Source organism: Mustelus asterias, chromosome 1 (genome assembly GCF_964213995.1).
Source record: "Mustelus asterias chromosome 1, sMusAst1.hap1.1, whole genome shotgun sequence".
NCBI classification, from domain to species: Eukaryota; Metazoa; Chordata; class Chondrichthyes; order Carcharhiniformes; family Triakidae; genus Mustelus; species Mustelus asterias.
In genome coordinates, this window is record NC_135801.1 from 12,082,538 (window position 1) to 12,101,061 (window position 18,524).

Here is an 18,524-nt window from a genome sequence, read left to right on the forward strand (position 1 = left end):
GCTCGGAGCAAGAACAGGTCACTGTTTGCTAAAGTCACAGAGTTAAAAAGGTATTGAATCATGAGAGGCCAGAAAGATATTTGCAGCAATGCTAAGGTTTATCAGACATTACTACAATTTGTGAGACATTACTTAAAATAGTCGAGTAAATCAGTGGTTGGATCTCAGAATGTGTGCAGAAAAGCCTTTTGGACAAAGAAATCCTAAAAAGGGTTGGTGTAAAATCCTGGACTGGATTCACTGGTAAAAATGGAGCGAAAGCTTTGTTTAAAAGTGTAATTTGAAAATCTTGGACTGGATTTCGGAATGCAAACCACAAATAGAAAGCATAATTATGTGACAAGATTTTAAAGCATGTTTTGGAAAGTAGAGTTTGGAAACTCTTACACAACAATCATCTGTGTGTGCATCAACAGACATTCACTTGGGGTTTCAGAAAGGAGTGTGTTTTTAACCAGTCATCTTGTGTACGTCAAAAGGACTTTGTATCAATGAGATTATTGTAGCTTCAAATGTACTTTGTCATCCATATAAATCTTAAACCCTGTGTGTATTTGTTAAGCTAAGGGGATAGTAAAGGAGTATTGTATTATAACCCAGTTTTTCCATGTTGACTAAATGTCTTTTTTCTTGTTAATACTAAATAGTGGTCCGGTGACTCTGTTCTTGTTTTATATTTTAAAAGTGAAAGTTGTGGTCTTTTGAGCCAGTGTTCCATTCTGGAGTCTTACTGTCCAGTATAACATCAACGGGGATTGTTTCTAACTTTTTGCTATTTAGAAAGTACCCTATTCTATCCTTTTTGGGTCATAAGTGGATGACCTCATATTGCCAAATTGAAAGCCATTTACCACAGTTTTGCCCATTCACTTAATCTCTCAATATCTCCTTGGCATTGTATGCTTTCTTCACTGCATACACTACCACCTATCTCATCAGAAACTTTGGAAATGTGGCATCTCTTCCAAATATTGAAGTCAGGAAATAAAAATCTTGATACTTGCATACCCTTTCTATCATCTTTCTCTTGGAGTATAGGTCCCACACTTCCTGCCAGTAAAATGATTTAGCTTCATGTTTGCTGATGAACTGAATTACAATGGGAGAGCTTCATAGTCTTTAGGGTAACTGCTTCAAGTTCTTTAGTTATCAAGTCACTTGTCTACCTTGGAAAAGTTAGAATTGAAAGACACTAAACTTGCCCATTTCATACTGATTTCTGAATCACCTCTAATGTGAAAATGTTTACATTCCAGTTAAACGGGTTCCACTTCCGACAGCAGCTTCAGTTCAATCCAGTTCTGCAACATCTGTGTCTCCACCAGCTGCATTGGCTACTCCAGCTGCTAGCGGAAAAACACCAGAAGTGAGTGAAAACAAGAAAAAGAAAGATAAACCAGACAAGAAGCCGGACAAGAAAGGTATTAATCCTGAACAATGTATAGGCTATTATACAGTTTGAAATTGTACGTAATAAAACTTAATTAAGAGTTCATAAAGATTAAAGAATGAACTTTATCAATATTGCACTTTAACACATCATCAGGATGCCCAAAGAACAAGTTCAGGACAAAGGAAGGGAAGTGAGGCTGTGGTCAAAGGGAAGAGCATGGAGCAGGTTTTGAAAATAAAGAGGGCGATGCCAAATTGGAGGGAGGTCGGCAAGGCTTTCTGGAATGGGTGAACATAGAACCACCAAGAGTAAAACTTAAGAAGCAAACAGCAAGTGTACAGTGTGTGTGCATGGGTATAATGGTGGAGATTACCAATTTAGCAGGGCAAGAAGGCAAGGAGAGATTTGAAGGGGAGGAGAAATTGGAAATCCTTTCATTGGGGTTGTAGATGTGATACCGGGTTTATCCCATCAGCTCCGGATCAAATAGCACATCAGATAATTTGCATGAGCAAACATCTGTTGAATCAGCGAATCAGGGTGTGGAGATGCTGGGAGAGATGACTTTGAATTTTTTTTTAATACTTTTCCAATTCAATCAAATCAAGTCCAATTCAGAGTCTCAACAAGTTGAGACATTTCCGATCCAGGCTGACAAGACAGTGTATGCAACCCTTTACCCTGTCTTGGGCCTGATCTACATGAGCCAAGCTGATTGGAGTAGGCGGACGTCTCCGCCTCCAAGGCTTGATTTCATTTGCATCTTAGCCAAAAGGCCGAGATGCCGCTTTTAAAAATTGCTTCATATGAAAATGAAGCTTAAATGCAACCCAATGACCTCAATCAAGTGCAGCATCAGCAGACCACACTTGATCTTAGCCTAAAGGCTGAGAAGCGATGACTTTGAATTTGCTCTTTTTAAGCTGCAAGACAGTGACAATTGTGAAGATTGAGGCAAAGTAAAATTGGGCGTCATTCAAACATTTGTACATGCTGGTCGCACTTGACATTTAACAAAAGAGTACTTAGCAACGACTGAAATAGAAATTTGTGCTAAATTGGACATGCAAATGCTGGGATGTGACATAACACAAACGGTGTGAACTAGTGTGACCTTGTGCAGGGACTTGGGAACTCCACCCTCCTCTGAGTCGCATACCATTTTGACTTGGAAGTGCATCGATGCTCCTTCATTGTCACTGGATCAGAGTTCTTGTTCCCCCCCCTGTAATACAACTGCAAGCATACCTTCACCACTAGAACTGCAGTGGTTCAGGAAGGTGGCCCAACACCATCTTAAAAAGGCAACAAATGCCAGCCTTGCCAACAACACCACCATCCCATGACTGAATAAATGACAAATCCTGTCAATATTGCATTTTTATCTGCTTGTCATTTTTTTTGTTTGGATGGGGAAGTTTTGAGAGCCATATGTATAGAGATTCACACTGATTTACTGGAGATAAAATTGTACATAATTCTTTTGTTTACATTGGGTTCACAGTAAAATGGAGGAAAATTGCACAATTGGCTTCTGTTTATATATGTGAAAGTGAAACCTTAATGCTAGAACCATAGAACCATAGAAAATTACAGCTCAGAAACAGGCCTTTTGGCCCTCTTGTCTGTGCCGAACCATTTTATGCCTAGTCCCACTGACCTGCACTTGGACCATATCCCTCCACACCCCTCTCATCCATGAACCCGTCCAAGTTTTTCTTAAATGTTAAAAGTGACCCCGCATTTACCACTTTATCCGGCAGCTCATTCCACACTCCCACCACTCTCTGCGTGAAGAAGCCCCGCCTAATATTCCCTTTAAACTTTTCTCCTTTCACCCTTAACCCATGCCCTCTGGTTTTTTTCTCCCCTAGCCTCAGCGGAAAAAGCCTGCTCGCATTCACTCTATCTATACCCATCAAAATCTTATACACCTCTATCAAAACTCCCCTCAATCTTCTACACTCCAGGGAATAAAGCCCCAACCTAGTCAATCTTTTTTAAAAACATAGATGTTTACAGGAAATTACCTTTTGGAGATGCTTGTTTCTAAGGCCATTTTAAGACCATGCCATTTGTCTCCACGTTCACCCCCCCACCTCCCTACTCTTCACCACCCTTACTTTTATTGGAAATAATAATTTGGGTTGCATGGTAGCACAGTGGTTAGCACTGCTGCCTCACAGCGCCAGAGACCCGGGTTCAATTCCGGCCTTGGGTCACTGTCTGTGTGGAGTCTGCACATTCTCTCCGTGTCTGCATGGGTTTTCTCCGGGTGCTCCGGTTTCCTCCCACAGTCCGAAAATGTGCGGGTTAGGTTGATTGGCCATGCTAAATTGACCCTAGTGTCAGGGGGACTAGCAGGCTAAATATGTGGGGTTACGGGAATAGGGCTTGGGTGGGATTATGGTTGGTGCAGACTCGATGGGCCAAATGGCCTCCTTCTGCACTGCAGGGATTCTATGATTCTGTAATTCTATGAATAAGACAGCTGGCACCAAAACAGTGAGCCTAAAGCTGTTGTTAATAGAATGGAAAGAGGATTTTTATGTGGAGCCAGCTATCTGATGTGGATCCAGAATTCCAGCATTTTAACAGGATATTAGGGCAATTCTTTCTTGTTCCTGTAGTCAAATACAGATGTTCCAGATAGCTCATAATTTGAATTAAAGAGGATATTGACTGAATGGCAAAAACATTTGTTGAACAGCAAGTTTTGTTCTGTCTTAACAGTTTGTCACATGGATACCAAATTGCATTGTACTCTAATGTGGGTACAGAATTGGCAGACTGGATAGTTTATTTAACCATAATTGTGAGCACTATTCAATAATCAGCTATGTATAATCTGCTTTACAAAGAGTGTAGATTGTAAAATAAGATTTTGAGAATCACGCAAATGAAAAGTATGTATTTTTTAAATAGAGGAGTAATGAATAAAATAGCAATGCTTGGCTTACATTTCAAACAGCATTGCTAAATATCTAATCTCTGTAAACATTTATAAATGATTAAAAGTTATGCATGTTCTTGAAATCATTTAATGTGGACTCTTCAGCTTTAAACCTATGCGTTTTAATCCATTGGTTTGGGGAAAATTGATTTGCGCTCATTGAAAATGGTATTTTTGAAGTAATATTAATTAAAATGTAACTGCTTGCAATATCTGAACAAGAGGCTACATGACTAGGTCTCAGCATTGGCATTTTGTCAATTAACTCTTTATAAAATTGATAAACTGTGGCAATGCTTCACAAAGGTACTCTGTATTATTTACAGCTAAAATAGAAAATGCTCAGCTAGCATTTGTGGAGAGAAAAACAGTATTAACATTAACACAATTTCTCCCTTCACACGTTACCTGACCTCAATGTTTTGCAGTATTTTCCTTTTATTTCAGATTTCCAGCCTCTGCTTTTGTATTTTGCTTTTATTATTTGCAGTGACTCTTAAGATTTTATCTTAAATAAAACAGTGGATATTTTTCCACAGGAACTTACTGGGAAAACACAGTTCTAAAACGAAGAAATTTGTTCCAAAGCCGTCTACAGCTAATAGAAATAAAGTCCTGTATTTATTTAGCATTTTTCAGGATCATCAAATGTCTCAAAGCAAGTGAGGTTCTGTTGAAGTGTCACTGTTGTGATGTCAGAGATGTGACAGCCAGTATGCACGCCCCACCAGCCCACTGTGTGTTCTGTGGAGGTGGCCCGCCTGACAGCAGGATCTTCCTCTTCTGCCGCTGTCAATGGATTTTCCCGTTGTTCGCACCCTCTTCTGCAGGGGAGCCCATAGCAGGGCGTCACCTTCAGCGGGACTGGAAGATCCTGCTGATGGGAACAGTCGGAAAATCCTGTCCCTAGAGTAGAACTTAAACTCAGAAATGCTACCGATCAGGCCATGGTTGATTCGATGAATTATTTTCATGTGTATTAACTTTTTTAAGGAGGCAAATGCTGCAACTCATTTGTGCACAAAGCCCCAGGAATGACAAGTGAGAGGTGACCAGTTCATCTGCTTCTGATTGTATTGATTGAGCGATAAATGTTGACCAGAAACCTTTACGATCTCTCCTCCGATGAATAGTGCCACTGGATCTTTTACATTTGCCTGAACAAGCAAATGGAACCTCTGTGTCACTTCTCCTCCAAAGCCCGTACTCTGAAAATGCAGAGGTATTGTGTTGCACTGCAGTTTGAGCCTAGATAATGCCTTTAAGTTTGAACACATGAAGAGAATTGCAGGGGTCTCGATCCTGGTTGATCTGATAAAGCACTATATAAATAAATCCTTCTCAAGGAAGCTGCTCAAGGTGATGCATTTCATACTGCACACCCAGACATTCGTGAAAACTTTGATCTCCCCTACCTTCTTTCTGAGGAAAATTACTCTTACTGATCATGCCCTGCTCTTTAGCTATTCTCTCCAAAAATCTGTACAGCAGACTACACAGATGACAACTAGTTCTAAAGGAATCAACTCTGCATAATCAGGCAACTTTCCCATGAACACGCAGGAATTATAATCATCAAATCCCTACAGTGCAGAAGGAGGCTATTGGGCCCGCCGAGTCTGCACCAACCACAATCCCACCCAAACCCTATTCCTGTAACCCCATATATTTACCCTAGCTAGTCCCCCTGACCAATTAGCCTAACCCACACATCTTTGGACTAAAAATGTGCAGCAATGGCATCATAACACTCTGCTAGTTGTCAGAGCTTATCTGTGGATTTTTGTACATCGCCAGGCTGTTGTTTCGCATGTACCAGATCCTGGAAAGAAAAAGAAAGAAAAATCCTCACCTGATGATGTGCATGTATAATGAGCTGTTCAAACAAGGGAGCAAGTTGGTAAATAGTTGTCTTTAGTTAAACTGTGAGTGTGTTCTACTGAAATTGGCTATATTTCTACATGTTGGGGGAAACGCATGCAGACTCATATCTCAATCACTTCTTCTGGAACTGCAGGTTAATGACATTTTGTGAAACATTTCTCCCTGTATGAAGTTAACCAAATTCAATTACTGATACCGTGAATGGGAAGATCGACCCACAAATCACAGCTGAACGTGGGGCAGTGTTGGATTGAAAAACAGGTCTCAGCACCATGATGATGATGCTTTTTGTAACTTCATAGGGAAGATACTTAACATGAAAATAATCTCCCGAGTCCTCCCTCGCACCCAAATCTTAAGCTTACCTTATCGTGATGCCACAAAATGTGATGCAGGGACCAACTTGTTTCACTTTTTAAAAAACCACAATAGAGTAATTCACTCTTTTTAGTTCTGATAAAAGGTCACCTTGACTTTAAAAAAATCTGTTTCTCTCCACAGACGCTCTCTATCTGCCGAACGTTTCCAGCACTTGTTTCCTTTTCAGGTTTCTACCATTGACAGCATTTTGCCTTTTGTTGTTTTGTTGGCTTTCTGTGTTTTTATTTATAAAGAGCTTGAAATAAGGTGCTCATAACATTTTAGAATTGCCTGTCAGTTATTTAATTTCTGTTGAAATATACGGCCTGCGGTGATTTTTGTTTACTTCCCATGGCATTTACTCTGCAACGTTTTACTTCCCAGATCGGTTAAGGGTTCGAATTAAAATTATTTGGGTGGTCTTGATCTACTTCCTAATAGTTAGTCAGCTGTGGGGCTTACTTTCGGAAGACATTTAATTTTGAACTTGTCCCTGCAGAGCTGTTGTGGTTTCATGCGTTTTCAAAGTTGCGTTGTAGTGGGATGTTGAGCTTTATTTCCTCCTCTTTCCAAAAAAAAATGCAATATTCATAGTTTGATGACTTATTGTATTACGTACCTTAAAGATTGTAAGGCTTTCATTTAAAGCATGCTAAAATTAAAATATTTGCCTCAGTGTTCCCCATTCTTACAGTATTAATTAAAAAACTGAAAGTGTCCATTGTTCTGTTGTAACTCATGTAAGTTGTTGACCATTCCCTTAGAATGGTGAATACTTGTGTAGCATTAATTCAGTAATTGTCCATTTGCACATTTCCTCACCAGAAAGAAATTGTCAAACTTTTGTCCTAACTATTCAACGATTGCTTCCGACAAGGCATTGAGCGTTGCAAATGGTGGGGAGAAGAGTGAAGAATGATTTAATTCAGTGTGTAGAGTGGTTGGAGTTGACATACTCAGATGCTTGATGGCCTGTTCATTTCAACTGAAAAAAAAAAATCTGTTAAGTTCTCAGATACATGGACTCACACTTTCAAGCAAAAAATTGGCACAGAATATAGTTGTCATAGAGGTTTACAGCATGGAAACAGGCCCTTCGGCCCAAGTTGTCTTCTTTTACTGATTCACTGCAAAGGATGCTGTAGTTGTGAAATCACATTATATTGGATCATTACTCAATAAAGTGGCACACAGTTGTTCTGAGCACAGATAAATACACTTTTTTCTGGTATCTTATCTACAGGTGTGAGATTTTGAAATGTTCATTATTGATGATTCTTGTATTTGAAGGAGAGAAGAAACAAACCGCAGGAGGCGGAGATGATTCCAAACCAATTGACGTTTCTCGCTTAGACCTGCGTATTGGCCGTATCATCACTGCTAAAAAGCACCCTGATGCTGACACACTCTATTTGGAAGATATTGATGTTGGTGAAGAAAATACAAGGACTGTTGTCAGTGGACTGGTGAAACACATACCCATGGAGGAGGTAAGATTTGGTTAAAAGCACTCCAGTACCAGATGAAAATTATATGAAGCTCGTGCCGCATGTATTGCTGTACTTTTTCCATGGCAATTTAGGATCGACCACTATGATTAAATTGGATATAGAATGCTGTGTAAAAGTCTAATATTTCATAGAGATGCCCATGCTTTGTCTATTTTCCAGACTGAAGAAGGGGTTAGGTGGTTGAAATAAGAAGAAATACATACAAGTGAAATTTTTCAGCATATTAAATGTAAATTGGAGAAGAGGAAAAATTCTATTAGCCTTTCACCCATCTGTGGGTTTCCATCCTCATTTCTGTGGATCTGTGATATGCTTTCAATATTTCTGTTTCATTTGTGTCAGTTCTTTTACCAACCAATATGACGTAGCATTTTAACTTAAGCCACATCGCAAAACACGGTTAGCAAAGTTTTATGCCCGATTATGAACATAAACGTTTGCGAGCTTCATGTCAGTTGAATTAATTTCTCAAATAAACAATCTCTGATTCTGGTTACCTGTTTAACAGAAGTTAGGAGGGAGCCAGTAACCATGCTAATTCTTTTCAAAACGTAGAATCAAACTGTAGTATGAGGGGAAAAAAAAGAATGGGTTTAGAAATCATTTTATCCTGTATTGCAACTGCTCAGCTCAATTCTCAAGTTATTCTCTCAATTTTCAAGCCAGGCTTTATGCACAAAACAAAATCAAGTACGCACCAGGAAACTGAAATGTGTTAGTGCATCAGTAATGTGAATGTGTGCTTTAATCTTTCTTCTGGAAGGCCATTTAGCTTGTTAATTTTACTCCTGTAATATTTTATGGTGCTTGAAATTGCTAGTGCACAGTATGTTCTAAGTTGCAGATAAACCGTCAACATGGAGAAATTGTTATTCAGTACTTACCAGTTTGTTCCACTTTATTTCACGTGTTTTACATTGTCACCAGATGTGCTATTGTAAAAGATGAAATCCAAAACATGTGCCAGGCAATTTTGTGTTGGACATGTTCTGCTTTGCAAAATATGTAATTTGGATAATAGCATATTCTGAAATCTTCTCTTTATCGTACCATAATACTTAACCATTTTATTTAAGCTAAGAATTATATCCTTGGGATTTATTTTATGCCCAGTACATTATTCAGGTTTCTTTATTGGTCTAAAAAACTATATATAGTAGTTTGAAAACAGTTCCGAGGCATCTATGTTGCTTAGTCTAAATGAAGACTTGTCTATCATTTCTGAATCATGCACAGTAATGAGGCGTATTATTTATTCTACTATTAGAAGGTCTTTACAAAGATTCCCTGCAGAAGTCTCCATTGCCCCACACACATTAGTTGTTCGCTAGAGTCAGTTGCGCAACATTTTGTGAGAACCTGTCTGCTATTTTCAAAGAACAAAGAACAATACAGCACAGGAACAGGCCCTTCAGCCCTCCAAGCCTGCGCCGCTCATGTGCCCAACTAGACCATTCGTTTGTATCCCTTTATTCCCAGTCTGTTCATGTGGCTATCTAGATAAGTCTTAAACGATCCCAGCGTGTCCGCCTCAATCACCTTGCTTGGCAGTGCATTCCAGGCCCCCACCACCCTCTGTGTAAAATACGTCCCCCTGACATCTGTGTTGAACCTTGCCCCCCTCACCTTGAACCCGTGACCCCTTGTGTTCGTCACCTCCGACCTGGGAAAAAGCTCCCCACTGTTCACCCTATCTATGCCCTTCATAATTTCATACACCTCTATTAGGTTGCCCCTCATCCTCCGTCTTTCCAGGGAGAACATCCCCAGTTTACCCAATCTCTCCTCATAGCTGAGACTCTCCATACCAGGCAACATCCTGGTGAACCTTTTCTGTACTCTCTCCAAAGCCTCCACGTCTTTCTGGTAGTGTGGCGACCAGAACTGGATGCAGTATACCAAATGTGGCCTAACCAACGTTTTATACAGCCGCAACATCATATGCCAACTTTTATATTCTGTGCCCCATCCAATAAAGGCAAGCATGCCATATGCCTTCTTCACCACCCTCTCCACCTGTGCTGCCACCTTTAAGGATCTGTGGACTTGTACACCCAGGTCCCTCTGTGTGTCTATACTCCTGATGGTTCTGCCATTTATTGTACAGCTCCCCCTTACATTAGATCGACCGAAATGCATCACTTCGCATTTATCTGGATTAAATTCCATCTGCCATTTCTCCTCCCAATGTTCCAGCCTATCTATATCCTGCTGTATTCTCTGACAAAATTCATCACTATCCGCAACTCCAGCAATCTTCGTGTCGTCTGCAAACTTACTGATCACACCAATTACATCTTCCTCCAAATCATTTATATATATCACAAACAGCAGGGGTCCCAGTACAGAGCCCTGCGTTCCTTTGGGTATTCACCCAGAATTAGTGTTGCAAGTTTAATCACCTGTGATACCTACCTTCGCCGTCAAGTATACTTTAGAATTCCTTTCGGTTGATCAAAATGAACCATCTAGGCACACTTGATGGCCATGGGTAGCTATCTTGCCCCCAGAATATCATGAGCATAAGAACAATAGTGGGCAATTCAGCATATCGAACTTGTTCTGGCATTCAATTAGATTGTGGCTGAAATTTGTCTAACTCCATCCATTTACCTTAGCTTGTATCATTTTATATCCTTGTCCAGCAAAAATCTACCAGTCTCAGATTTTAAATTATTAATTAAGCTAGTATCCACTGCTTTTTGTGGAGAGTTCATCATTTCAACCACCATTTGTATAAATAAGTGTTTCTTAACATCTCCCCTCAAAGGCCTGGTCCTGATTGTAAAGTTATGTCTCTTTGTCCTCAACCCTATCTTCCTACTGCCCCCACCAGTGGAATAAAGTTTCTCTCTATCTTGCTAGTTTTTAAAAAATCCTAAAATCTTCAATTGGACCATTCCTAAACCTTCCAATGAATACACACCTAGCTTATGTAATCGCCCATATAAGTAAACCCTGAGAGTCCTTGTAACATTGGGTGAGTTTGTGTTGCATTCTGATAACAACAGCTTGCATTTATATAGCACCTTTAACATAGTAACAGGAGGGTTAACACTCGACCACGCGACATTAGGGCAGGTAACCAAAGACTTGGTCAAAGAGAGAGGTTTTCAGAAGTAAGACAAAGAAGGAGAGAAAGGCGGAGGAGTTTAGGAAGTGAATTCCAGAGTTTAGAGACTAGACAGTTGAAGGTGTGGCTGCTAATGGATTGATTTAAAATGGGGGGATACATTCTTTCCGAGGCCAGCATATCATTTTTAAGATGCATTACCCAGGATTGTACACAGTATCCCAAACGTGGCCTAATCAAGACTTTATTTAGCTATCGCAATACCACCTCTTTATATTCTCACTCTCCAACGGGGTGTTAACCTTTATAAACCAGCCTTTTGACAAATCTTTGTACTTGTCTACTGCATTTTAGTGATTCACATATTGACACCTACATTACCTAGCACCTGTAGTGTTTCTATCAAATTACTATTTAAATACAAGAGCACTCTAATCCTCCGGAACTGTATTACCCCTTGGAATTTTAAAATCATTATTATCCTGGATGTGTTTATATTGTATAAAAAATATAGGATAGTGTTATTTAAGGTCTTTGAAAACGTTTTAGAAAACAGTCTTGTAAGATTTGCTGTTTTTGCAGATGCAAAATCGACTGGCGATAATACTATGCAACCTTAAACCAGCTAAAATGCGGGGAGTGGTCTCGCAGGCTATGGTGATGTGTGCAAGCTCACCAGAGAAAGTTGAAATCTTGGACCCACCAAGTGATGCTGTGCCTGGAGATAGAGTAACCTTTGAGGACTACCCTGGTAAGCAGATGATCATGATATGTAATCTTTAATACTCGGCAAAAGGGATTCTGACTGAACTGATCATTTGTGAACCTATACGGATGTTCACATGCATTGACAATCCTTAATTGGCTTGTGACTATAATATGAATTTTAAGCTTTGGTGAAAGGATAGTTACATCCTACATAGTGCTTTCCGATTGCCAACGGATATCAAAATTAAAGTTAAAGTTTATTTATTAATCACAAGTAAAGCTTACATTAACACTGCAACAAAGTTACTGTGATATTCCCCTAGTCATCACAGTCCGGCGCCTGTTCGGGTCAATGCACCTAACCAGCACGTCTTTCAGACTGTGAGAGGAAACCGGAGCACCCGGAGGAAACCCACGCAAACCTGGGGAGAACATGCAATCTCCACACAGACAGTGATCCAAGCCGGGAATCGAACCTGGGCTCCTGGCACTGTGAGGCAGCAGTGCTAGCCACCGTGCCGCTCACATACCAATCTAATTACAGTCAACCTGAATGTAAATTTTCCACACAAATCCATTTAGAATGGTCATATGCTAAAATTGGAACTGAAGAAATAAATATTTAAATAATATTTTTAAATGTCGAAAGTGAAGTAGCCCACTAACGTATTAGAAATATTCTTAGGAAAGAAATGCTATTGCCTTTTCCAATGACAAAAACTGTTCCAGGTACAAAAATGCAGTGGAACCCATACTGATGTACTTCGATTGCATTTAGTTAGGGAGTGGTGTTACAGTTTGTGTTCTTCATAAACAGAAGCCCTAACCCTGGCATACTTAGCAAATGAATATTTAAGAATAAACTGAGATGTATCCTGGGAGCTACGTTTGCTTACTTGAGTCTCTTGAGTTAATAGTTTTGTATGGAAGCTTGCATGGATTTAAACTTAAGGCATTTTGCATAGGCATAGGCCTTTGACGCAAAATATCGTCTTAGGCACTTCAAACACATTTAATCCTTTTGTGGCATACAAAAGAATAGCTAGAGAGGGTGGAACTGCTGAGGGATGAGTCCAATTCTGGAACAAGGACATATGATTTAGATTATGGGCAAGATTTAATTTGGGTGATGGGTCTCACCCGGCAAGGAACAAGGACCCCTTGGGCAGAAATCCCACCCCTGAAAGGCCAACATTTGCTCATTGTTTGTCAGCACACCAGGGGAGTGGTGGTGACTGCTGGCAATGCTGCCATTAGAAGCCCAGGATCAATGAGTGAGGATAGGGTGTTGTGGGGTGGAGGTTGCTGGCTAGAGTGAGGTCAGAAGAAGAAAAGCCATTGGGGTGGCCCTCAGCAGGCTCCCTCATGGGTTCCTTGATCAGGCGTTGAATGCCTTTGAATGAGGGTTCTCCTACCCTCTTGTGAGCCAGCACGCAAATACGAGATGGTTTGCTTTTCAGCTCTCAATGTGGCGACTGCCCTGCCCTGCCTGCTGCTGGAATTTAACACTGGTGTTAATTGCCCACTTAAAGGCGTCAGTTGGACTTGATTAGGGCAGAGATAAGAAGGTAGCGGCATTTTCTGTGCCAATTAAATGTGCCCCCGCCTCCAAACATGCCACTGGGGAGGCATTAAATTCCATGCTAAATACTTTCCATTTGTTATTTTACAAATGGTTCCAAGTGTGTGTATTGGAAATGGGGATGGAATGATTGATGGAGACAATTGCCTAAAGAAACTGGTTCTAAGAAATTAATTGTGAATAAGTCATTTGTTACTGATTACACAGACCAGAGGCTGTTGAAAGAAGTCAAAAAGGAGCTGAGAGTCTGGGGCTGCAATTTTCAGCCTTAAATATGAAATTGTGCCAAGGGATTGGAAAGTAACCAGTGTAATACCTTAGTGGAGTGGAAGAAGGATAACTGATATAACTGTAGGCTAATCAGTCTAATGTCAGTTGTGGACAGAATCTTCAGAGTCCACAATGTGAGATGAAATGAGTGAACATTTAGAAATACACATGAATAACCATAGAGGAATTTTACATGGGTACATCTTCCTTGACCTCTATGCCCCCAGTCGAAAAGTCAGTCAGTATCACACCACAAATCTGGCTATCTTGCAGTTAATATGCTGGGGGTCGGCATAATGAGGTGAGAAAGTGGCTTCTGCTCCTCGGGGACAGGAGTTCCCATCCTCAAGAGCTGCCAGTCAACCTGATTGGTTGGCGGCTCTGTGGTCCTAACAGCACCAGAGGCAAGTTGTGACAGGGACTACAACGGTCTCCAGGAAAGGAGAACATAAATACTGGACTGGGTATTTTGGTCAGGGAGGGATTAGAGACCCATTGGGGATAAGGTGTAGCTCTTGGATTTTAGAGGGCAGGGGAAGGCACAATGTGGGGGTGGAGGGAGTGTGGATACCATTGTGGGCACTGTTCCCAATGGATACACAGGACCCCCACCCTGTCCTGCCACCTTTACCTAAGCAGTGAAACCCACCGGGCTAGCCACCTTCATTCCACTTTCCCCACATGAACTTGGTATGGCGATGAAGGTGGAATATGGTCCTTAAGCAGCCATTAATTGGTCTCCTACGGGCCTCCATAGGCCCATGAGCGGGTGGACCGGCTGATGCCTTATCCACCCCAGGTAATATGGGGGGAAGTTCAAGGAGTAGGCAAGGAGGCAGTGGGCTGGCTAACCACTTTATTTTGTGTCTCTTTCTCTACCCCCCAACTCCATTCAGCAGAATGTTGTAAAATTCATCTCCCTGTTTGACCAATTAATCGTTCTTTTTTTAAAGACGTGACATTGGATAGGTAAAGGAATGCAATAACTGTAAATATTTAGACTTTCAGACAGCATGTAATAAATTGTCTCTCCATAGACTAGTTACAAGACCCTCTAAGGTTGGAGTAAGTATAGCAACATTGTCGACTGATGGGAAAGAAAGAATTTTGATGAATGTATTATTGTTCAGATTGACAAAGGGCTGGAAGTGGAGTGTCCCAAGTGTTAATGTTAGATCTACTCCATGTATTTCAATAACTTGGGCATAGGGAATATAGTTTCTAAATTTGCTGAAGAAAAGGTTTGGTAAGCAGCAAGGAGCCCTGTAAAAGACTTTCGGAAGATGTCGATTGGTCAGCAACATGGAAGAACACGTGGCACTTCCAACGTAATGTGAATAAATGTGAGAAAATACAAGCAACCGATGTGTACAATAGTATTTCCTGGTGCAAAATGGGTTAGATGAGCAAGGTGACCTATGGATTCAAATTTGTAATGCATGAAAATGAGCGTATATGGTATTATAAGTAGGAGCAGAGAATATAAGAGTAAAGTCATAGAGTCACAAAGGTTTACAGCATGGAAACAGGCCCTTTGGCCCATCTTGTCCATGCCACCCCTTTTTTTAACCCCTAAGCTAGTCCCAATTGCCCCCGTTTGGCCCATATCCCTCTATACCCATCTTACCCATGTAACTGTCTAAACGTTTTTTAAAAGACAAAATTGTACCCGCCTCTACTACTACCTCTGGCAGCTTGTTCCAGACACTCACCACCCTCTGTGTGAAAAAAATTGCCACTCTGGATCCTTTTGTATCTCACCCCTCTCACCTTAAACCTATGCCCTCTAGTTTTAGAGTCTCCCACCTTTGGGAAAAGATATTGACTATCTAGCTGATCTATGCCCCTCATTATTTTATAGACCTCTATAAGATCACCCTAAACCTCCTAAGCTCCAGAGAAAAATGTCCCAGGCTCTCCAGCCTCTCCTTATAACTCAAACCATCAAGTTCCGGTAGCATCCTAGTAAATCTTTTCTGCACTCTTTCTAGTTTAATAATATCCTTTCTATAATAAGGTGACCAGAACTGTGCACAGTATTCCAAGTGTCGCCTTACCAATGTCTTGTACAACTTCAACAAGACATCCCAACTCCTGTATTCGATGTTCTGACCAATGAAACCAAGCATGCCGAAAGCCTTCTTCACCACTCTGTCCACCTGTGCCTCCACTTTCAAGGAGCTATGAACATGTACCCCTAGATTTCTTTGTTCTACAGCTCTCCCCAATGCCTTACCATTAACTGAGTAAGTCCTGCCCTGGTTCAATTGACCAAAATGCATCACCTCATATTTATCTAAATTAAACTCCATCTGCCATGTAGTAACAGTAATTTTATACAGACTGTCGATTGGAACTTGGTTGTGATTCTGTGTGCAACTTTTGCACCTCATTATGGAAAGATCATAAAAATCACAATCAAATCTTGTTTATTTCTCCTGGCTTTTCTTGGATATTATTTTTGGTGCCAGGGGAATTCTTCCACTGAGGAAATTGAGTGTTCAAATCATTTCAGACATTTGATTAACTTTTCAGCATACTGTATTCAAATTTGGACATTTAAATTGGATTTCTTGTACATAGCTTCCAAGACTGCTACTGGTTCCCAATTCAAGCAGTAACCAAATGAGTTATCTCGGGGCTCTGGAGCTGATGCTGCAAAATTTATTTCATAACCTAGCTGAAGGTTGTAAATCAGAAAGCAATAGCAGGCACCTGATCGCAGCGGTATATCAGTGTTGTGGCATATGGGAGTCAACTCCTAGATGCAGTTATGGCAGTGGAATGGAATTAACTACTACACAGCCTCAGGAAAGGCTTTGCGGAGATCCATTCATCCAGTATAAAAGCAAAGTACTGCGGATGCTCAAAACAAAAATAGAAAATGCTGGAAAATCTCACCAAGTCTGACAGCACCTGTGGAGAGAGAATAGAGCCAATGTTTCAAGTCTGGATGACCCTTTGTCAGAGCTGAATGGCAGAATAGAACGTGACCCTTCCCAACCGTTCCCCATGACCTCTGTCATTTACAAGTTTAGTAAGAAGTTTAACAACACCAGGTTAAAGTCCAACAGGTTTATTTGGTAGCAAAAGCCACACAAGCTTTCGAGGCTCTGAGCCCCTTCTTCAGGTGAGTGGGAATTCTGTTCACAAACAGAACTTATAAGACACAGACTCAATTTACATGAATAATGGTTGGAATGCGAATACTTACAACTAATCCAGTCTTTAAGAAACAAAACAATGGGAGTGGAGAGAGCATCAAGACAGGCTAAAAAGATGTGTATTGTCTCCAGACAAGACAGCCAGTGAAACTCTGCAGGTCCACGCAACTGTGGGAGTTACAAATAGTGTGACATAAATTCTGATTCTAGGATTCTAGAATTTATGTCACACTATTTGTAACTCCCACAGTTGCGTGGACCTGCAGAGTTTCACTGGCTGTCTTGTCTGGAGACAATACACATCTTTTTAGCCTGTCTTGATGCTCTCTCCACTCCCATTGTTTTGTTTCTTAAAGACTGGATTAGTTGTAAGTATTCGCATTCCAACCATTATTCATGTAAATTGAGTCTGTGTCTTATAAGTTCTGTTTGTGAACAGAATTCCCACTCACCTGAAGAAGGGGCTCAGAGCCTCGAAAGCTTGTGTGGCTTTTGCTACCAAATAAACCTGTTGGACTTTAACCTGGTGTTGTTAAACTTCTTACTGTGTTTACCCCAGTCCAACGCCGGCATCTCCACATCATTTACAAGTTTGTCACCTCTATCTTACATTATTCAGTTCCTGTATAATGCATCAGAATCTAAATTTGCCTCTTAAATGGCTCTAGTCTTGCTGCTAGAGATTTGTATCTGCTTCCATAAGCCTGTGTTTCTCTGCATCACTTTAAATTTCAGCATCAAGGTTATATTACCATTCGTGTTTCGAGTGTGGAGCTGTAATAACTTAATCCCCACAACAATAAATTAAGCTTGTATCTGTATCTCTTTACGTTCCTCTTCTTCAGGTGAACCTGACAAGGAGCTAAATCCAAAGAAGAAAATATGGGATCAAATTCAGCCTGACCTGAGCACAAATGCAGAGTGTGTTGCCACATACAAAGGCTCGCCATTTGAGGTGAAAGGAAAGGGCATTTGCAAGGCTCAGACCATGGCCAATAGTGGAATCAAATAACTTTTATGTCCCAACAGTGGCACTGAGAGTGGAATATTGCAGAAAGCACAATAAATACTTGAAAACATTACGTCGCTATGAGTTATTCACTTTTGTTTGTGTGCGTTTGTGTTTCCATCAGCTTACATTGATGGAAAAGATGTATTTGTTTGATGTGGCTTAATTTGCATACCGTAAATACTATGACTGAAATATTGTATGGTTTAATCACTAAATCTATTTGGAGATAAAGGCACGGTGTAATACCTTTAATACACGTGATTAGATGTTTTTAAAAGTCTGCTCTATGTGCTCCAGTTGTACAAGAATAATTTTTACTACACCAGCTGCAGAAAATTACATTGAGGGTCTATTAATCACCATTCTTTCAGATATTGTGTAAAGTCAGTGACTGATTCATGAACACTTCCATACCCAAGATTTATTCAAAATGTTGTTTCCTTTTCCCAGTAGGTATTTTAATGTGTAAAGAGAACTCAGTTGCATTATTCCTGCCAATACTTTGAAAAATGATTTCCCGCATTCTGTTGCAGAATTTAATCAAGATTATTGATATCATATGGCTGTCTGCAAGCTATAAATGTAAACTAAGTTCAAAAAATTTGGAATCCAAA

At 40.4% G+C, this 18,524-nt stretch overlaps 1 protein-coding gene across 3 annotated transcripts in view; it reads left to right on the forward strand.

Moving 5' to 3' along the window:
• Positions 1-17,980, forward strand: part of aimp1a (aminoacyl tRNA synthetase complex interacting multifunctional protein 1a) — a 47,666-nt gene extending 29,686 nt beyond the window's left edge. For all 3 annotated transcript variants that reach the window (XM_078209421.1, XM_078209404.1, XM_078209412.1), the window contains 4 exons: positions 1,257-1,421; positions 7,881-8,080; positions 11,757-11,925; positions 17,744-17,980. In XM_078209421.1, coding sequence (XP_078065547.1) covers positions 1,257-1,421; positions 7,881-8,080; positions 11,757-11,925; positions 17,744-17,910 — 701 coding nt within the window. In that variant the 3' untranslated portion in view covers positions 17,911-17,980. The remainder of the gene's footprint in view (positions 1-1,256; positions 1,422-7,880; positions 8,081-11,756; positions 11,926-17,743) is intronic.
• Positions 17,981-18,524: the final 544 nt, after the last annotated feature.